Source organism: Sus scrofa, chromosome 7 (assembly GCF_054392235.1).
Source record: "Sus scrofa isolate SSC_HxYL_T2T_F1_AM1 chromosome 7, Sscrofa_HxYL_maternal_Yorkshire_Landrace_v2.0, whole genome shotgun sequence".
Taxonomy (NCBI): domain Eukaryota; kingdom Metazoa; phylum Chordata; class Mammalia; order Artiodactyla; family Suidae; genus Sus; species Sus scrofa.
This window is the reverse complement of record NC_139389.1, coordinates 109,281,853-109,301,369: the sequence shown is the minus strand read 5'-3', so window position 1 is coordinate 109,301,369 and position 19,517 is coordinate 109,281,853. Positions and strand designations below refer to the sequence as shown.

The following is a 19,517-nucleotide window of genomic DNA, read 5'->3' as shown; positions in this document are numbered from 1 at the left end:
TTGCCTGGTTGGTTCATTTGTGGGATTTTGGGGGTGGGTGGGATGGGGGTTTTTTGGTATTGTTTTGCAGTTTTTTTGAGCCTCAACATTTGCACTGAAGTGATGTACCTGATGCTGAGCTCCCAGGAATTGGGCCTGCCTTCCTAGCCTGTCGCCCTCAGCCCCTTCTTCCGCTCTGGGCTCCTCCACTTCCCTCTGCTGCTGCTGTACACTCCGCATCTCAGTCTTAAAAATTCTCCACCCTCTCTTAAAACATTCCCTGCAGCCTTCTACCAGGCCTGAGGTTAGATTATTTTAGGGATAAAAATGAATGATAAGGAGAAACAAGGACAAGGATGGGATAGAGAAAACTTATGAAGTCCTGTTCCTAGTTTTTTGTTTCCTTAAAACTTTTCAAGCAGGCAGCAGCGTGGGCTCCCAGGTGGGTATGGGCCCTCCACCTGCCCATGAGGGAGCCCTGGCCACGCTCAGCCATAAGCTTGTTGATCATATGAAAATTCTAGAAACAGGTCCCTTAACAAGAAGTCTAAAAATGTTGGAACTGAATTAGTGGGGGCTCCAGCCTGTGGTGACATAATGCAGTTACAGGTCCAAGGGGATGAAAAGAGGAGGATTGTGGACGTCAGGTTTAAGATTTGGCTGTGGGGAGTTCCCGTCGTGGCGCAGTGGTTAACGAATCCGACTAGGAACCATGAGGTTGCGGGTTCGGTCCCTGACCTTGCTCAGTAGGTTAATGATCCGGCGTTGCCATGAGCTGTGGTGTAGGTTGCAGACATGGCTTGGATCCTGTGTTGCTGTGGCTCTGGCGTAGGCCGGTGGCTACAGCTCCGATTCGACCCCTAGCCTGGGAATCTCCATATGCCGCGGGAGCGGCCCAAGAAATGGCAAAAAAAAAAAAAAAAAAAGATTTGGCTGTGGTTCTGCAGTTGCCTCCAGCTGGTTTGCTATCGAGTAGGTAAAAGGGAAAACGGTAGAGGAAGGTTAGTTAGACCATCAAGCACAGGAACACAGCCAAGGAACTCTGGCTTCCTCCTGCGGCTGCACTGTTCCTTGCTGGTGGAGGGTGCAGTCCAGGCTGCCCTGGCTGATGACACAGGGAAGCAGGAACCCAAGAAGGCAGAGATGGAGAAGAAAGGAATTCTCGGCGAAGCCTCTGCCAGGTAGTATCAGCTGTTTGCTCCCCTCCCCCCACCGTAAAAGAGCTATGAGATATACCTACTTACTGTTCATCGTGTGCCTCAAATGCAAGCAAAACATAGTTTAATTGTGAATCGTGTGCTTTCTTTCAGCCCACGTTTATCACCTTAACCCAGTTCATGTGTATTTTGAATTGTTGTATGACCTCAAAACTGCAATCAAGTTTTGCTAGTCCATGAAGTGCACAAATATCTCAGTTCACCTGAATCTGTTCTGGGGAAGAATGCCAGTAGAATGTCTTGGTATGATTATCTGATAGAACCAATTACTGTGCATAAAACATATGTGCATATATATAATAAATAAAAGGATGTAAGACAAAATAAAACCCCCTTTCAGAGGCCTATATTATTCATATCGCAAACCAGTAAAATGGTGAAAGTACTATGAGCTTGTTTTAGAAAAAAAATTTTAAACAATAACCAATTTTATTATTATTAGTGGTCTATGCTAATACAGTTCAAGTTTAAAATAATAGAAAATGAAATTATTAAAAACTAACTAGAATACGGACATGAGAGCATCAGTCAGGTCCGAAATACTTTTTATTTAAAGATTTAAAATCTTAAGTGATTTGTCTTTTTAAAGATTTAAAACGTAGATACTTTTAAATGAACTCAGATCTCTAAATTTAAAAATTTTTTTATTAAATTATAATTGATTTACAATGTTGTGCCAGTTTCTGCTGTTCAGCAAAGTGACCCAGTCATCATATATATACATTCCCTTATCTTCCATCATGGAATTTTTTTGTGTGTGTGCTTAAAAAGTATCTTTATGTGAAAGCAATTTTCTTTTCTTTTTTTTTTTTTTTTTTTTTTTTTTTTTGTCTTTTTGTCTGTTGTTGTTGTTGTTGTTGCCATTTCTTGGGCCGCTCCCTCGGCATATGGAGGTTCCCAGGCTAGGGGCTGAATCGGAGCTGTAGCCACTGGCCTACGCCAGAGCCACAGCAACGCGGGATCCGAGCCGCGTCTGCAACCTACACCACAGCTCACGGCAACGCCGGATCATTAACCCACTGAGCAAGGGGCAGGGACCGAACCCGCAACCTCATGATTCCTAGTTGGATTCGTTAACCGCTGAACCATGACAGGACTCTTTTTAGGAGCTCTGGCGTAGGCCAGTGGCTACAGCTCCGATTCAACCCCTAGCCTGGGAACCTCCATATGCCGAGGAAGCGTCCCAAGAAAAGGCAAAAAGACAAAAAAAAAAAAAAAGAAAAGAAAAAGCACCATTTATTCTTTTAATCTACCCACATATGTTCTCTACTCTTTTTCAGGAGACGTGTTATTTTGGTCCTTTCAAATTCTATCTTGCTTTTATGCCTATTTAATGGCCTCATAATTTCATTTGGGACCAGCAGTGATCCTTTCTGCAAATGCTTGTTAAGCCACTCTTTTTTTTTCTTTTTCCTTTTTTAGATGCTGCTGATCCCATTGTGCCACAGTGGGAACTTTTGTTGTTCTTTTTTTTTTTTTTTTGGTGGAGGAAGTCCCTTGTTAAGCCACTCTTAATCTGCACTTCCCCTATCTTTTTTTTTTTTTTTTTTTCTTTTAGCACCGAACCTGCGGCACATGGAGGTTCCCAGGCTAGGGGTGGAATCGGAGCTACAGCTGCTGGCCTACACCACAGCCACAGCAATGCAGGATCTGAGCCGTGTCTGCAACCTACACCACAGATCACAGCAACACCGGATCCTTAACCCACTGAGTGTAGCCAGGGATCGAACCCACAATCTCATGGTTCCTAGTTGGATTCATTTCTGCTGCTCCACAACAGGAACTCCTCCCCCATCTTTTTATTTTATTTTTTAACAGCCATACTCGCAGAATATGGAAGTTCCCCTGCAAGGGGTGGAATTGGAACTGCAGGCCTACACCACAGCCACAGCAATACCGGGTCCAAGCTTCATCTGTAAACTACACCTCGGCTTGTGGCAACACCCGATCTTAAACCCTACTGAGTGAGACCAGAAATAGCCTCATGGGGCTCATGGATACCAGTCGGATTCTTAAACTGCTGAGCCACAGCAGGAACCCTTCCCCCACCTTTTTAGATGACTTCTGGTTAATAAGACTCAAGAGATTAAAGTCTTATAAAAGGGGGGAAAAAAAGCAAAAAACCAGCTGGTAATGTTTATTGCAACTGGGATGCCATACAATGAGAAAGATGTTGCAATGAGAATTTCCACTTTTTTATATTTACTGACCAGCCTGCTCACACTGGCCTTTGTAGCCAATGGAATGATTTTCTTTGTTTTTCAATACAGGAAGCAAATTTGTGCTCATGGAAGAAAAGTTCATTTGCGAGCAGCCCTGCAGTGAGTCTTAGAGGAGCAATGAAGGAGTGCATTCATTAGCGTGTGCCTCACAGAAGGTTCAGGAAAAGCCTTCAGTGGTTTTCAAGGGGGTCCTTGTAGGATTACGTAATTGGAACCCTGAAAAATAGGCACCACTGTCCAAAAATGGCCTTTATTCTTCTAAATACATATAAATGGTTTCACAGACTAGGAGATATGCCCTTAGAAAGGAGGATGTTTTCCAGGGCTCTGCCTCCAGGCCCAGTGGGGTGCCCGGGCCTCGGGACCTCTGCCTCTGTCCTCCAGAGCGCCGTGCAGGCCAGCTGTCCTGGGAATTTTTAAATCTTTTTACATCAGACTGATTTTGTGGGATTAAAGTGTTATGATCCCTTTTATATTAGGATGATGGGGTGCACTTTCATAAGGTTGTGCCTATGTTCTCTAGAAGAGCAGAGGATTAGAAAAAGGTCTCCAAAAATCTTCCTACCCGGCCTGACTCTAGCAATGCAAGAGATAATTATCCTGTCTTAATAATTTATAAACTCAGTAGCATGCATCAGCATAAAACCAATCAATTAGCCAAAAATATTTAACATTATTTCTATTGCCTGTTTTGTTTTTTAACTCAGGTGCTGTACGAGCAAAGGTACATTTAACTTTTGAATACATCATGGTGATCATTAACACCTGTGTGGTGTCTTAAGGTTTACAAATAATTTTTGCATGCCTCACTTTATTAATTTCTTGGCAACTCCTGAGATAAGGTGGTATTATTCTCCCCTTTTTACAAGGTGAGAAACTAAGGATGAAAAATCTTAAGTGATCTAAGATCACACAGCTAATAAGTAAAGCAGAGGGTGGTAGGTATCCAAATTTTCTGGCTCCGAGAACACTAATAACGACCATTTGCTGAGGGCTCACTATAAACCAAATGCTTTGTGTGTACTATCTCTTATCCCTACAACAGTCCTCTCAAGAAGCTAGTATCTCTCCCTTGCAGTGAGACTACAAAGTCCCTCAGAGATGTTAGCTGGTTTGCTGAGAGCCAGAATTCAGACCCAGGTCTGTGCCACTTCCCATTGCGTGCTCCTTCCCATTATTCCCCCACACTGCCGGATAGATTTTTAATTCATTAGGGATTTGTCAGTTTGTAAGCTTAGTGGTTCAACTTTATTCGATTCTAGCTGGTGGAGGATTTGCTAACTTCAGAGTAAAACTTAAGAAGGGAGCAATGAAGCCATTTTTTTTTTTTCCCTCATGGCAACACTGGATCCTTAATCCACTGAGCAAGGCCAGGGATCGAACCCACATCCTTATGGATCCTAGTCGGTATCATTAACCGCTGAGCCACAAAAGGAACTTCCAATGAAGTCATTCTTAAAGAGTTCCTTTTTCAGTAAAACTCATCAGAATTGTATTGAAAAATAAAGGTTAATACCTTCAAGAATCTAAGCTTAGAGTTCCCATTATGGTTCAGCAGTAACGAACCTGACCAGTACCCATGAGGACTCGAGTTTGATCCTTGTCTTGCTCAGTGAGTTAAGGACCCAGCATTGCCATGAGCTGTGGTGTAGGCCGCAGGCATGGCTCCGATCTGGTGTTGCCATGGCTGTGGTATAGGCTGGCAGTTCAAACTCAGCCTCTAGCCTGGGAACTTGCATATGCTGCATGTGTGGCCCTTTTAAAAGAGAAAGGAAATAAGGGAGGGAGGGAGGGAGAGAAAGAAAGGAAAGAAGCTAAGCTTCAGGCGAGGAGAGAAACAAGGAAACTGATGATTGCCTATGGTAACTTCCTCTAGGATCAGGGATCGCTCTGAGTTAGAGCGGTGTCTATTACTGAAATAAAAGGAGATAATTCTACTGTCAGAATGAAGACTACAGATGACAACAGGAGCTAGTATCAAAAAGCTAAAGGCAGAGCTTGGAGAAGAGGCTAGAAGAGCCAGAGGAGGGGGCCAGGGCAAGGTTCAGAACCCAGCCAGGGATCCGGAACTCTACGAGAATGGAAAGGGTCTAGCAGTCAGACATCAGAGCGAGGCAAAAGGTCAGACACAAGTGAAAAGCTGGGATCTGAGCCTAACAGACGGTGGATAGGGCAAGGCAACCAGAACAGGTGAGAGCAGGAGGGGGCCCAAGGCCAAGTTCTAGAGATGTGTAGGGGCTAAGGAAGCCATGCCAACTACGAACCGATGCAGCCCCTCAGTTCCTAGACAGCAGTGACAGCCAAACTCAGCCAAAGCTTCAGGTGGAGGCCAGCATGGGCACATCTGAATGAAGAGCAATTTCTGACACAAAGAACCAGACCCTCCCTACCTGTTTTCCACCTGAAGTCCACCCCTTCCATCAAAACCCTTTATACAAGCTCGCCAACAATGACCACTGCCTGGTACACTTGCCACTATGGATCATGCCTACTTTCACCCTTTCCCAGCCCAAATTGCTCAGCAATGAGGTGGCAAAAGTGGGCTCAGAAGAGAGGAAAAGGAAGCCTAGTAAACCAAAAATTTGGATAATCAGCACCAAAGAGACCCTTCCTTCCTTCTATCCCTCCATTTATTTTTCAGTAACATTTAGAGTTCCTTCTAAATGTACTGCAGCAGAAACTGAGATAAAGAAAAAAGTTATCCTATGGTTTAGGATTTTTCAAGCCCTTGGATGATTTTCACTTCATGTCTATTTGTCGCAGAGCACTCAGTCTTATCCAGAAACATCTGATGATGTTCAGGCAACCTGACCATAGTCTGTGGGAATCTGAGTGTCTTACACACTGGAATCTGTCGAGCCAGTAAGCTAGCGTGACTCAAGCAGCGGTGTGAAGAAGCTGGATTTGGCTGCACTTCCTTGTACAACCTGCCTGCGTAAATAGCCTGCTCTTATCTACTTCAAGAGTAAAGAGTATCCAATCATGATTTTTTTAAAAAAGGAGTTTGGAGCTAGCTACCGCTATTAGTTTGTCATTAAGTATTTCATCACCTCTTTTGTACTAAACTGCAGAATTTTACGTATAAATTATGAATCTTTGGAATCTTGTCCAATATTTTAAGTAGCTTCCTTCTCTAGGCAGGTCTTAATTCTAAATGTAACTAACATGCCTGCAAAAACACTACTGAAAGGCTCCTTCTTGTCAGCACAGTATTTAATATAAACATCAGGCAATCACTTCAAGTGTAATTGGGCTTGAAGGCAGCACTCCGTGGTGCGTCGTGGGAGACTGAAAGCTTAGACTATAGCTTCTTTATTAATAGTCACTGCTCAGCCATTGCACAACATCCTGGAATAACCATTTGGTGAATGAAAGAATAATTCAAAGCAAAGTAGGCCAGATACAAAACACTTCCAAGCCACATTTCAAAATAGCTCCTTTTTGTCAACTAGGTGTGCATTGCAGAGGGAGTTTTTGTGAGGACAGGTGGATAGTGTGGGGCCTTTACAATAATTACATGACCACCTGGTGCCATCTTTAAGGCAAAGCAGTTCTGATGTACAGGGTTCTACAGATGTGGTACTAGAGTCATGGAGCTCAATGGTGAGACTGGCAGGCTTCATTGACCCAGAGGCTGCTGCTACGGACTCCTCTGAGCAATGGCTTTGAAGCACATCTGTGAAACATGAGGACCAGCATTTCTTTCTTTGAGGTATCACTTTACACTTACGTTTTCCTTGGTAGAGTGTTTTTCAGGGACTTCTCTTAAGAGGCCAAATTAGGAATTTCTGTTCCTTATTTCAGTTCCAAGAATTGTGCCTTTCCTGCCCTCCATCCAAATTGGAAGATAGAAACCGTGGGAAAAAGTGTCTTTACAAACTGTATTGAGTAAGTGATCTAACTTGGTTTGCTAAGCATATTCAGGAAGGCTTTCACATCCATGGACTCCTCTATTAATTCTCTCCAAGCTATAACGGTTTCTTATGAGCTTCTGGGTTCTGCCGTTAAGGCAGGGGCGGGAGGTAAGCCCAAACAAAGGCTGATAGGTAATAAGCTGACACAAGCTCCTTAGCCTTTCCCTGTTAGATCAGGTTCTTTCCAATATTTATGCTTCCTCAAACAGGAAAAGGGAGAGAGGGGAACAGAAAAACGAGGCATATAAATAGCTTTGTGGGATTTACTTAATTGAGGTCCTAAAAGAGTTTTAAGAACACACACTTGAGCAGTTCTCTTCTAGGCACTGCAAGAGATGACCAGAGAGAGAGCCTCTACCCTTCTAACCTACGTCCAGCTCCAGTTATGCCCAGGAGGGATGCTGGTGCTAATTTTAGATCCAGAGACTAAGATGCACAAAGGACAAGTATCATAAAGCATTTTTGGTGCCAGAAACAGATTTAAGTTCCTTGATTCACTGCCGCTCTTACTCCAGAACACACGATTGTTCCCGAGTAAACTGCCGTTAGAACTTGTGCCTTCAGAAGAGCCAACTGCCAGAAATTGGTAGCTATAAGCCACTTCAGTGAGAAAGTGTAGGGTCTTAGATGCTTTAGGAAATAACTGACAGAGACCCTGAGTGACTTCTGAGTCAGAAAGCTTTTAGGTCAGTCCTTTAGACTCACCCTCTTCGATCCCTGTTTTGTCCCTCTCTCGGGGAACACAAGAGAGGTAAGCAGAGAGCTATCCACATCAAGTAGGTATCAGAGAGTAGAGGCCTTTCCCCCATAGCTTACCTGTGGCCAGTGTTACCAAAACATGGTTATCAAATCACCTGTTTAAGTCCCTTGGGGAGTACCCTGGTGGCTCAGCAGGTTAAGGATCCAGCGTCACCGTCACCACTGCCGTGACACAGGTTCAATCCCTGGCTGGGAACTTCTCTGTGCTGTGGGCATGGCCACAACCCCACCGCCCCAACTCCGGTCGCCAAAAAAAATCCCTTGGGATGCTTGTTAAATATGCAGATTCCTGGTGCTTCCTTATAGACATTTCTGCAAGAGGCTGGCTTTGAGACAAGCATCCCAGGGGCTTGTCCTGCACACTCAGTGGAGCTTGAACCTATGCTTTGGACCAAACTTCCCCAAAGTGGCAGACCCTCTAGATGACCTGGGAAGACTTTTTGAAACCATTAAGTACTAAAGCAGTACTCATAAAAACATGGAAACAACATACAAACACACGAAATAAGATTAGAAAATGTCTTCCTGCTTGCCAGTTTTGGTGTTATTCTTCCAGACTTTTATCCTAGGCATGCATATATTTTGTTTTAATGAAGTGAGTCAAGGTCATATCATACACGTTGCAGCTTGGTTTTTTTCCCCAGCTTGTTTCTGGGATTCGTAAACAGAATATAAAATAGACTTGTTTACAAATCTCGCCCCGTCATTAACACACAGGTCACAACTCAAATGCCTAAAAGGGTTAGGCAGACAACGTAAATGAGTTCAACTGAGTGGAACTGCAGAAAACTGGAGGTTTTCCATTTAATGGAATTAGAAGCTACCCAACTATAGCCAACTGTTGCCATTTGGAATGTAGGCCCAGAGTTGCCAAATCTTCCGAAGCAAGAAATCTAAATTTAATGTGTAAATAATTCAAATTAAATATTGGATGAACCAGTTCAAATGCCCTCAAGCTACATTTTGAAACCTCCACTGCAGCGTATACATAATGTTTCACAGTACGGAAATAACAAGTGTACTTACTTAAAACCTCTCCTATTTTTAGCTAACAGGATACAAAATGCTATATTGCTGGAACTTAGGCTGTGACATTATAGCTGCTACAATGGACACGGTCTATAATATATCTTTGTGGGCTTGTAAAAATAATTCTAGAAGTGAAGTTTCAAAACTGCCCTAGAAAAGGCTGTTCCAATTTACAATCCTATTAACAGAACATGAGGATCCTTTTCTGGGGACTTTAAGTAGATTCCCAGGTGCCATCCCAGAGATTAGATGCAGTAGGTCTGGGATGGAGCCCAAGAGTGTATATTTTTTCAAGCTCCCAGATGATTCTAATGTTCAGTGACTTCGTTTTGTTTTTGTTTTTTGTCTTTTTAGGGCCAAACTTGCAGCCTTTGGAAGTTCCCAGGCTAGGGGTCAAATCAGAGCTGTAGCTGCTGGCCTACGCCACAGCCATGCCAGATCCGAGCTGTGTCTGCAATCTACACCACAGCTCACAGCAATGCCAGATCCTTAACCCACTGAGCAAGGCCAGGGATCGCACCTGCATTCTCACAGATACTAGTCAGATTCATTTCCGCTGAACCACAATGGGAACTCCTGATGATCGGTGATTTTGCAATCACTGTCTTAGATTACTCACAAGTTGTTTGAGACTACGTCCAGTGAACTATAAAGAAAACTACAAATACTTTGTCTGCATTTCTCTTTTAGGCTGTTATCTCTAATTACTGCCCTCTATGAAAACACCAAAGGGCTCTGCTGCTGTTCCAGGCAGTTCAGTCAGAGCAGAAAAATAAATAAACCAACTCAGGAGCCTTCGAGCAGCTTTTATTGGCACAGCCTCGGAAAAGGTGTGGTGGTCAGTTGTGAGCAAAAACCTGCAGCCCAGCAAGGTCTTCAGTGTTATATGTAACACTCCACTGAGCCGGAAAGTTTAAGTTCCTGAAACAGACGCCTCGAGTCAGTAAGAGGCTCCAAAATCAATAGGTCAAGCCCTGCTGCTCTGTTAAGAGCCGAAAGGCAAAACAGTCCTGGATGTGGGCCCTGGTTACGGGATGACTAAAATGGCAGGAAACAGTATCAAGTTTTCTCAGGTTGACTCTAGCTCACTCCCCCATGACAAGGAAGATGCGTTCCAGCCGTAGCACCGGAGTCTCCTTTCCATTGTGTGTTTGCCTAAGCAGCTTCTGCTTAGGACGAGCGCTGGTCATAGCACGTGATCGTCGGGATGGTAGAGTTCACTCATCAGGCGGTAGATGTAGGACGGCGCATTCCCCCCAATGTTGGAGATAAAGAGGGTAATGAGCTCTGGGGGGACGTAGTCAAACACGGGGCAGTGAACACTGACCTTCTCCAGAATGTCCCCTGAAAGGCAATCACAGGAGCTACGGATAAAACCAAGGATCCTGCTCTAGAATGAGGTATCTTAAAGATTCTAAGCTCAGTAATGCAGGTGTTCTTGCTACCCCAAGGAAGGGAAGCGGCGGCAAGCTGCAAACCAGAAACGATGACTTCGGGTCATGATCCGCCCCATGCTTAAAACTCTCCAATGCCTTTCTGGGGCCCTTAGAATAAAATTCAAATGTGGGATGCCACCTTCAACCTCTAGCCCTCCCCACCGCACGACACTAATTATAATTCGGATCCCTTTCTCTCTTGCTCTCCAGCCACAAAGCCATCCTTTTCCAACTGGCTAAGCATGTGCCTAACTCAGGCCCTTTGCACCAACACCTGGAAAACTCTTTCCTTGATCTTCACATGGCAAATTCTACTCCTTCAGGACTCAGCTGAAATGTCTTCTCCGGTCGAAAGCAGCCTCCTAGTCACTTTCCATCACATCCATTCTATTCATTTTCTTCCTAAAACATCCCATGACCTGAGTATTCTTGCCCATCTTTGGCAACATAATATAAACTCCAGGGGAACAGGGCCTATCTGCCATGTTCACTGTCACATTACTAGAGCCTGGAATAGTGCTGGATACACAGTAGGTGCTCAAGAGTCATAAATATTTCTTGAAAGAATGAATGGTTGACTACATGGTGAAGTTATTCAATTTCCAAGAAGAATCAGCACCCCAAGTACTATGTTTTGCTCCTAGAGAGTGTTGAAGACCATGCTTACTGCTGAAGAGGCAGCAGGCTCACTGAGCAAAGCTGCTGCCTTCAGAAAAAGCCAGAGAAAGGACCCAAACACACAAAGGTGTCCAGGCTACAAATAAGCTCTACAGGTAGGAACATTTCAGAACCTACTTCCTTTGGCTGTCACGTCACCAAAATGACTCCCTGCAGCAACCAAAAACAAGTACATTTTCCCACTGGGCTATTGCCTGTGTCTCAAAGGACTTGCAAAGCAAACCCAGTCAGTGCTGGGTGACCCAACCCACCATGGTCCTGATACCTGTGCTAAAATATATTAGTTTCAGAAAAAAATGTATATAGATATATCTCATGCACTCTAAGCTGCTAAAGAGAACATTTCCCACAAGAAGTATGGTAATAGAAAAATACAACCTGACAGCATTCAATCCCACTGACCATCAAAACCAAAACTGAAACCAAAACACACAAGTGCCTGTGCACGCACACATTCAAGTAACTTCCGTTACCTTCTGTGAAAGGCAAGACTTCTTCAGGGGCCACAAATTTGTGAAATGAATCTTCTTCATTGGGGAACTGGAAAAGAAAAAAACAGAAAAAAAAAAAAAAATAGAGATCGAACAATTCCACTTCTAGGTATATACCCTACAGAAATAAAACACATACCTCTATAGACACTTCTGCACAAAGGCTTATAGCAGCATTATTCACAAAAGCCAGATGCTAAAAATAACCTAGATATTCATCAGCAGATGAACAAATAAATAAACTGTGGTATATCCATAAAATGGAATATTACTTAGCCATCAAAAGGAACAAAGTACTGTTCTACACCTTGGATAAACTCTGAAAACATTATGCCAGGTGAAAGAAATCAGAAACAAAAGAGTCCATACTGTATGACTCCTTTTTAAAAAAAATTTAATTCTATTGGAGTATATAGTTGATTTATTGTATGACTCCTTTTATGTGATATTAAAAATAGGCAAATCCATAGAGACAGAAAGCACATTAGCAATTACTAGGAAGCAAGGAGGTAAGGGAATAGCGAGTGATTTCTGAGTCAGTCCACAGTGTTTTTCTGGGGTGATGAAAAAGTTCTAAAACTAGGGAGTGAGAGTTGCACAATGCTGTGAATGCAGTAAATGCCACTGAACTGTGTATTTTAAAATGGTTAAATTGTGTGTTATGTGAATTTCACCTCAATTTAAAAAAGTAGAGAAGTTCCCTGGTGGCCTAGCAATTAAGGATCCTGTACTGTAACTGCTATAGTGTGGGTTTGATTCCTGGCCTGGGAACTTCCACATGCCAAATGAATAAACAAACAAATAAATAAAAATAGACATTTATACACAGATTGATATTTTTAAAACAAATAGTTTCTATCCCTGGTGAAATGGCTCTTCATTTAGTAACTGCTTTTATCTAGACTACTGAGGACAGTCCTTTGGAATGATGACAAATAAAACCAATTCTATGTTTCCGGTTTCAACTTGCTTGGCATTTTCAGAAATGGTTGGGGTGACAGGGAGTGGTGGCAATGTAAACAAGGGGGCTTTTCCACCTACACACTGTCCTGACCTTACAATTTTGACTTCCTGAAGCTGACAAGTTGTAACTATCAATGGCTTTTCCTGGATCGAGATTTCTGTGTTTTTTTCCATCCTCCACTAGCTATAATCCACCGAGTAAATGCAGATAAAGAGAAGCCCCAGAGTGCGAAGGTTGAAGGCCCCAAGTTCAAGGCTACACTTTAACTTCCTTTTATTGGCTAGAGACAAGAGTAGAGAGCAGCTGGAGACAGACACACGTACCTGTGGGGAAAGTTTGAACATAGGAGCACAGACGATGAGTGGGGTGGAATGGTGTTTTGCTGCCAGTGCTAAAGTATGTGTTCCTGTCACAGCTCTCAGAGCACCATTGGCCAGGATGGTCTTTGTGCCAATGATCACCTTTGGGACAGAAAGAAATGTGTGAGCCCTTCTGGGACCAGAGCCTTAATCAGAGCCAAAATGCTCAGTCAACAGTCTTGGTGTCCTGGGGGGTCACGCACCAGTAAAAGGAAAGGGATTCTAGGCTCAGACTGTAAGTTCTAGCATAAACGTGGGTTTCCAAGGAAAGAATGAATGGAATACAGGAAGGAAAGTGCAATACTACTGCTCTTAGCCCTGCCTCTCCTGGAAATCTGTTACACCTCCTGAGAAGCAGGGAGCCTCTCATTCACCATCCACCAATACCAAGCTCTCTGAGTAGAAGTGGGCAGCCCTCTACCAGCAGCTGACACACTTGGCTGAGTCCCAGTTCATTCTTTTCTATGCTGTAACCCGAATGAGGCTCCTCCAAATGAGGAACAGTGATTTAGATAAAGGGGGGGAGAATCAGTTAATAGATTAAAAAATCCCAAGTATGTATTTTCAAAAGGTGCTAGAAACTTCCTTCACTTCTCATGGATATTATGGGAGGAGGGAGATATGAGTATTTTAGAAGTAGTATAATCTTCATGAATTTGACATAATATAACCCAAATACACCCACCTTATTGACTCTTGACATAACAGCAAAAATGGCAGCATCAGTCATGACAGTTGTCTCAATACCTGCTTTGGACAAATTGACCGCCATCTCATGACCCTGCAATGGGAGAGAAGGGCTGATGCTGGGAGGAAGAGTGAGAGTGAAAGCACTCTCGACTATAACTGGACCTGGGAGATTCTGTGACACTGGGCACATCCAACACACCGTTTCCAACAGATCACTAACTCATTTGATAGGTATTCTCTAGGAAGCAGCAGGAAGCCCAGAGGAAGCTAATAAATGTTTATTATTATACTGGAACGGCACTAGAACAGCCACAAAACTGGAAATATGACTTGCTTGCATAATCAGGCAGAGCTGACAAGATAGCTTCTGGCTGATTATTGTACAATGTCCTGCACCCTTACATATTTCCTTTTTTGAGAACTATTATTAACCTAAAAATTGAATGAAGTCAGACCAAGAATCAGTCATCCCCAAGGTAATTTACCCTATTCTGATTCATAAAAGAATCAATATTTATCTTTCCTTGGGCCTAGCAGTTCACCCAACTTTCTTTCTTCTTTTTTTGCCTATACCCACAGCATGGGGAAGTTCCTGGGTCAGGGATTGAACCCTCGCCACAGCAGTGATCCAAACCACAGCAGTGACAACATCAGATCCTGAATCCACTGCACCACCAGGGAACTCCCACCCAACTTTCTTAAGCCAATGTTTAAGAATGTTCACAGGATGAACAACTTGAAAATTCCCTTAAATGTTTTACTCTTTCTTCTCAATTTACATCTTGCTTATCAATTCAAAGATTCAAAGCCCACCGGCCCCTCCTTTATTCCCTCCTTATTTTACATTTTTCTTAGCAACTCCAGCAGTCCCCATACCTGACAGAAAGGAGCACACTCTGCCACAATGACATGGAATTTCCTCTTTCGGGCTGCCTCTTTGAGGAAGGCCTCTACTGTTCGGGAGAAGCCAATGGTCATGATCACCTCATTGGAGTGGATGTGTTCCAGGGCCTGGGCTGCAATGTTCTCGGTTGTCCCTTCTGCAAGAAGCCAGTTTTGCAAGGAAAATATGAGACTGCCTTGCTACAACATGGACAGACATGACAGAACACAGGGATGTGTGCCCTTCATAGATTTCCCACCGAGCAGACCCTGGGAACACAAGGTCGATGGACTTAATACGAAATGTCACACTTTCTTAAAAGCCCCGATCTTCAGGATCTTCTGCCTCCTAAGGGCTCAGCCTTTTGTCTTGCCGGGCAGTCCTCCTACTCAACCACTTACTCCCCTCACTCCTGCCTCACCCTAACACCAGCCCTTTCTTTGCAACTGACTTTGAAGAGGATGTATTTAGGCAAGAAATGGTCCTAATTGGAAATTCTGAAGTGCTGAGAGTGAATAGAGCTTCCCCCCAAAAGAACTCCTCCTCCAAAAGATGGCCCACCTGAAAGGAAAGCCACAGAAGAAAAACAGGAGAGGAATTTGGAAGCAGCAGCTCAATGCACAAACAGACCCGGCTCGGTCCTCCCCTGGGAACGCTGATTGTAATGAATATCTGCAGTTATCCTGGGTCGCGAAAACAGGGGGATGGAGGTGGCCTGTATGTATGTGTATACGTGTAAAAATTCAAGAGCACGTTTAGTGAAGGAGGGTCTATCAACTGTGGTTTTAGGGGGTTCATTTTCTTTAAAATAAAAATAAAGCTCTTCCCAAATTGAGTCTCTGCTACAGTGGATTTGCAGCCAATAAAGGGTTAGATGGTAAGGAAGTGTATAAAAGGTTATCTCAGTCCTGCCACCAGCTCCAACCCTTCCTAACCAGGATGAGAGCAAACTTCTGAGAATCAGAAGACTGGTTATCTCCCACCTCTGCTGATGAACAGCTTCCGGGGTCTTTTGTTCCCTCATTTGTCTGCAACCTGTCCTGTCCATGTAGGGATCAGGACTCACCCAGTTCCACAAGCAGCTCATTAATTGCCTCAATGATGTTGGACTGGAGTTCAGCATAATGAGAGCGGAAATCCTCGCTCAGGCCCCCGGACGTCAAGAGTTTGTGCAGGGACTCCTGCTGATCGCTTTCGTCGCTGCGTCCATGGAGTCTATGGAGGCAACAAGACCCAAAGAGGAAGGTGGGGAAGAGGTGTGATCGTTTAGGTAACAACAGCTGCTCCGCTCCAACAAAGGCTCCAAGCAAGGAGAGGGGCCCGTGCAAAAAGCGTTACTGGGACCAACCCCAGCCCAGGACGCGGGCCTGACCTGCCATACTCCTCCCGGATGATCCTGAGCACTCTCCGCACCATGTTGCCCACGGTGGTCTCTGAGGGCTGCGCGGCCGTCATCCTCCGGCCTTCTCTGCGGATCAGTTCCATCAGCTCCCCTGCAGTCCAAAGAGAGAGGGTGAACGAGGCAAGCATGTGGTGGGACCAAGGAGACCTTCCGCCGGGGGATCGGGAACAGAAAGGTGCGAGGGAGGCGATGGAGCTAGGTCTGCCTCACCTGCGTTGCTCCAGCGGTAGTCCGTGATGATCCGGCGCAGCAGTCCCAGGGTCTCCCGGGCCATGTCCTCAGAGCTGTGCCGCCCGCTGCCCCGTTTCAGTGCCTCCACGAAACTCTCGATCCTCTCGGACAACTCCGAGCTCTTGGCGGCAGCCCCTGGCATCTCGAAAGCAGCCGCCTTGCCGGCGGAATCCCCACCTGCAAGACCTCCGAACTTGCACTTCCGGGGCAGAAGAGGTCGACTTCCGCTTTGAGGGACTAACTCTGGCGTGGGAGACTGCAGGACCACGCCCCTCGCTGCCACCTCCGCCCACTTCACCTGCCTGAGCCAATCAGAGACTTGGAGCTTGATTTATTCGGTTACAGCCAAGCGTCCGCGCTCTTGGGAGGTTGAAGGAACGGAAGTGGCTTTTCCCGGTTACTTAGACGCTGAGCAAGGCTGACCCGTGAGGCCTCCCGAGAGGGTAGCTAGTCCCGTTGCTGTGGAAACAGCCAGTCTGTGCGTCCAGCACCACGACCCGAGGCTACTCTGGAAAAGTTGCCGCCCTCTTTTCCGCTCCCTCAGCTCCAGCGACCTCCCAGCCTCCTGACACAGACGCTCAGAGGCGCGTCCAGGGCTCTCTTCCCCTCGGGCAGACGCTCCATTATAATGCTGTTGTATGTATGACATGATACTGGTTCCTTCGCCCCTGTGTCTCTTGAATAGATTCAGCTCCCTGAATCTATTGCCTGTGCATTCCAAACGTCAAGCGCGCCTTATACAAGGCAGTAATTAGGGATGAGGAGATCGAATACCCACCAATAAGAAGATTCAAAGTGGGAGCCAATTTGGGAACAAAAATAATGTCCTTCTGTCTGGACAGACTACAGAGGCTGGAGGGTATAACATAACACCAAGAGCCACTATTTACTAGGTGGCTCTAAAGCTAGTTAGATGTTGGACACTGTGAATTGTCTCATCTAATGCCTCTCTGTGAGGTAGGTCCTCTTATCCTCATTTTACAGGTTAGGAACAGACCCACAGAATTTAAGTGATTAGTAAGAGAATGTGTTCGTATTTAAATCCAGGTGTATCCCAACCTAAAGTCTGTGTATAATGAGAATCGCCAGTTATTTCCTTAAATTCTTAGAAGTAGAATCCTTAGGCACACACATTTCTTTTTTTAATTAATGAATTTTATTACATTTACAGTTGTACAGTGATCATCACAGACACACACATTTCTAAGACGTTTGTTACAGGTGACAAATTGCCCTCCCAAAAAATATATCCAGACAAAAATCAGAGAAAGATAGTACAACAAAAGAAAATTACAGACCAATGTCCGTCATGAATGCAGATACAAAGATCTGCAACAAATTATTAGCAAACCAGATCCATCAATACATAAAAGATTGATGTATAATTATCAAGTAGAATTTAAACCTGGAATGCAAAGCTGTTTCAATATTTGAAAATCAATTTGAGAAACTATTAACATTTCTAAAAAGTAAAATCACATGATCATATCAATTGATACAAGAAACATTTGAAAACATTCAACAGAATTTAAAACAAAAACAAACCTCAGAAAACTAGGAATAGAAGGGAAGTTTTTTTAGTATGGTAAGGGCGCCTGTAGAATCCTACTCCTAACATCATACTCTGTGGAGAAAGACTGCTTTCTCTCTCTACGATCAAGGAACAAGGCAAGAATGTTCACTCTCACTGCTCCTATTTAACATTATACTCAAAGTTCTAGCCAGTTCAATGAGGCAAGAAAAAGAAAATTTTAGAACATACAGACTGGAAAGAAAACTGTCCTTATATTCACAGAAAACATCATTGTCTACATTTTAAAAATCCCAAAGATTTGGAGTTCCCGTGGCTCAGTGGAAATGAATCCCACTAGGAACCATGAGGTTTCAGGTTTGACCCCTGGCCTCGATCAGTGGGTTCTGGTTTAAGGATCTGATGTTGCTATGAGCTCTGGTGTAGGTCACAGACGCGGCTCGGATCCTGTGTGGATGTGGCATAGACTGGCAGCTACAGCTCTGATTCAGCCCCTAGCCTGGGAATCTCCAAATGCCGTGGGTTCCGCCCTAATAAGAAAAAAAACAAAACAAAACAAAAAACCAAAGATTCAACAATAGTAACAAACACTAACCTTATTTATAAGTTTATAAGTGAATTTAGCAAGGATACAAAGTCAACACACAAAAATCAATCATATTTCTATATACTATCAGTGAATAATCAGGAACCAAAATTGAAAACACAGTAGCTCCCCAAAGCCATAAAATATTTGTCACTTTTACTGTGTGTTTAAAATATTCTAAAAATTGTATCAATTTACATTCTTGTTAGCATTTGTCATGTTCTGGCCAATTTTTTATATTGTCATTATTTTTCCAGGTGTAAAGCCATTGAAAAATAAGGTACGTACTGTTTTATACATACAAAAGAAAATATATGTGCATCTGTGTATATTATATATATATATATGCAAGTTATGAAGCATGACAACAGAATGAACCCATCTGTCAGCTTTAAAGCAAAAATCTCAAATTCATAGACACAGAAAGTAGAATAGTGTTTGTCAGGGGCTAGAGAGAGGGGTTATTTATTTATTTATTTATTTATTTTTGTCTTTTTAGGGCTGTACCCATAGTATATAGAGGTTCCCAGGCTAGGGGTCCAGTCAGAGCTGTAGCCACCAGCCCACACCACAGCCAGAGAAACACCAGATCCGAGCCACGTCTGTGACCTATACTACAGCTCATGGCAATACCAGATCCTTAACTCACTGAGGAAGGCCAGGGATTGAACCTACATCCTCATGGATTCTAGTTGGGTTCGTTAGCCACTGAGCCATGGTGGGAATTGAGAGAGTGGTTACTTATTTTTCAATGTACAGAGTTTCAATTTTACAAGATGAATTCTAGAAATGGATGATGGATGTGCATTTATATTTACAACACAACTGCACACTTAAAAGGGTTAAAATGGTAAATTTTATGTTTTGTGTATTTTGCCACAATTAAAAAAAAATGATATTGAAAAAAAAGCCCAAATCCTGCCAATACCATCATGTCAGTGTGTGTGCTCTTTTCCAACCCTATTTCCCTGCCTTATACCGCACCCAAGTATAACCGCTCAACTAAATTTTGATTGATATTTGTTTACTTTATAAAAATAATTTATTGTATATTTACAATCCCTAAACAACATACTGTTTAATTTTGCTTGTTTTGGAGTTTTTACAAATGGTATTATAATGTTATCTTCTACAAATTGCTTTTTT

At 43.6% G+C, this 19,517-nt stretch overlaps 1 protein-coding gene across 2 annotated transcripts; it reads right to left on the bottom strand.

Moving 5' to 3' along the window:
- Nucleotides 1-9,911: 9,911 nt before the first annotated feature.
- EIF2B2 (eukaryotic translation initiation factor 2B subunit beta) lies at nucleotides 9,912-16,468 on the bottom strand. Of its 2 annotated transcripts, none has more exons than XM_003128668.5 (8): nucleotides 16,234-16,468; nucleotides 15,994-16,114; nucleotides 15,688-15,836; nucleotides 14,615-14,778; nucleotides 13,734-13,829; nucleotides 13,013-13,150; nucleotides 11,708-11,774; nucleotides 9,912-10,464 (listed from the first exon to the last, which is right to left on the bottom strand). In XM_003128668.5, the coding sequence occupies exons 1-8, from the start codon at nucleotides 16,394-16,396 to the stop codon at nucleotides 10,307-10,309; spliced, it is 1,056 nt and encodes a 351-aa protein (XP_003128716.3). In that variant the 5' UTR covers nucleotides 16,397-16,468; the 3' UTR covers nucleotides 9,912-10,306. The 2 variants fall into 2 exon arrangements, with proteins under 2 accessions (XP_003128716.3, XP_005656474.3); XM_005656417.4 differs by having other exon boundaries at nucleotides 9,912-10,041.
- Between the last annotated feature and the right edge of the window lie 3,049 nt (nucleotides 16,469-19,517).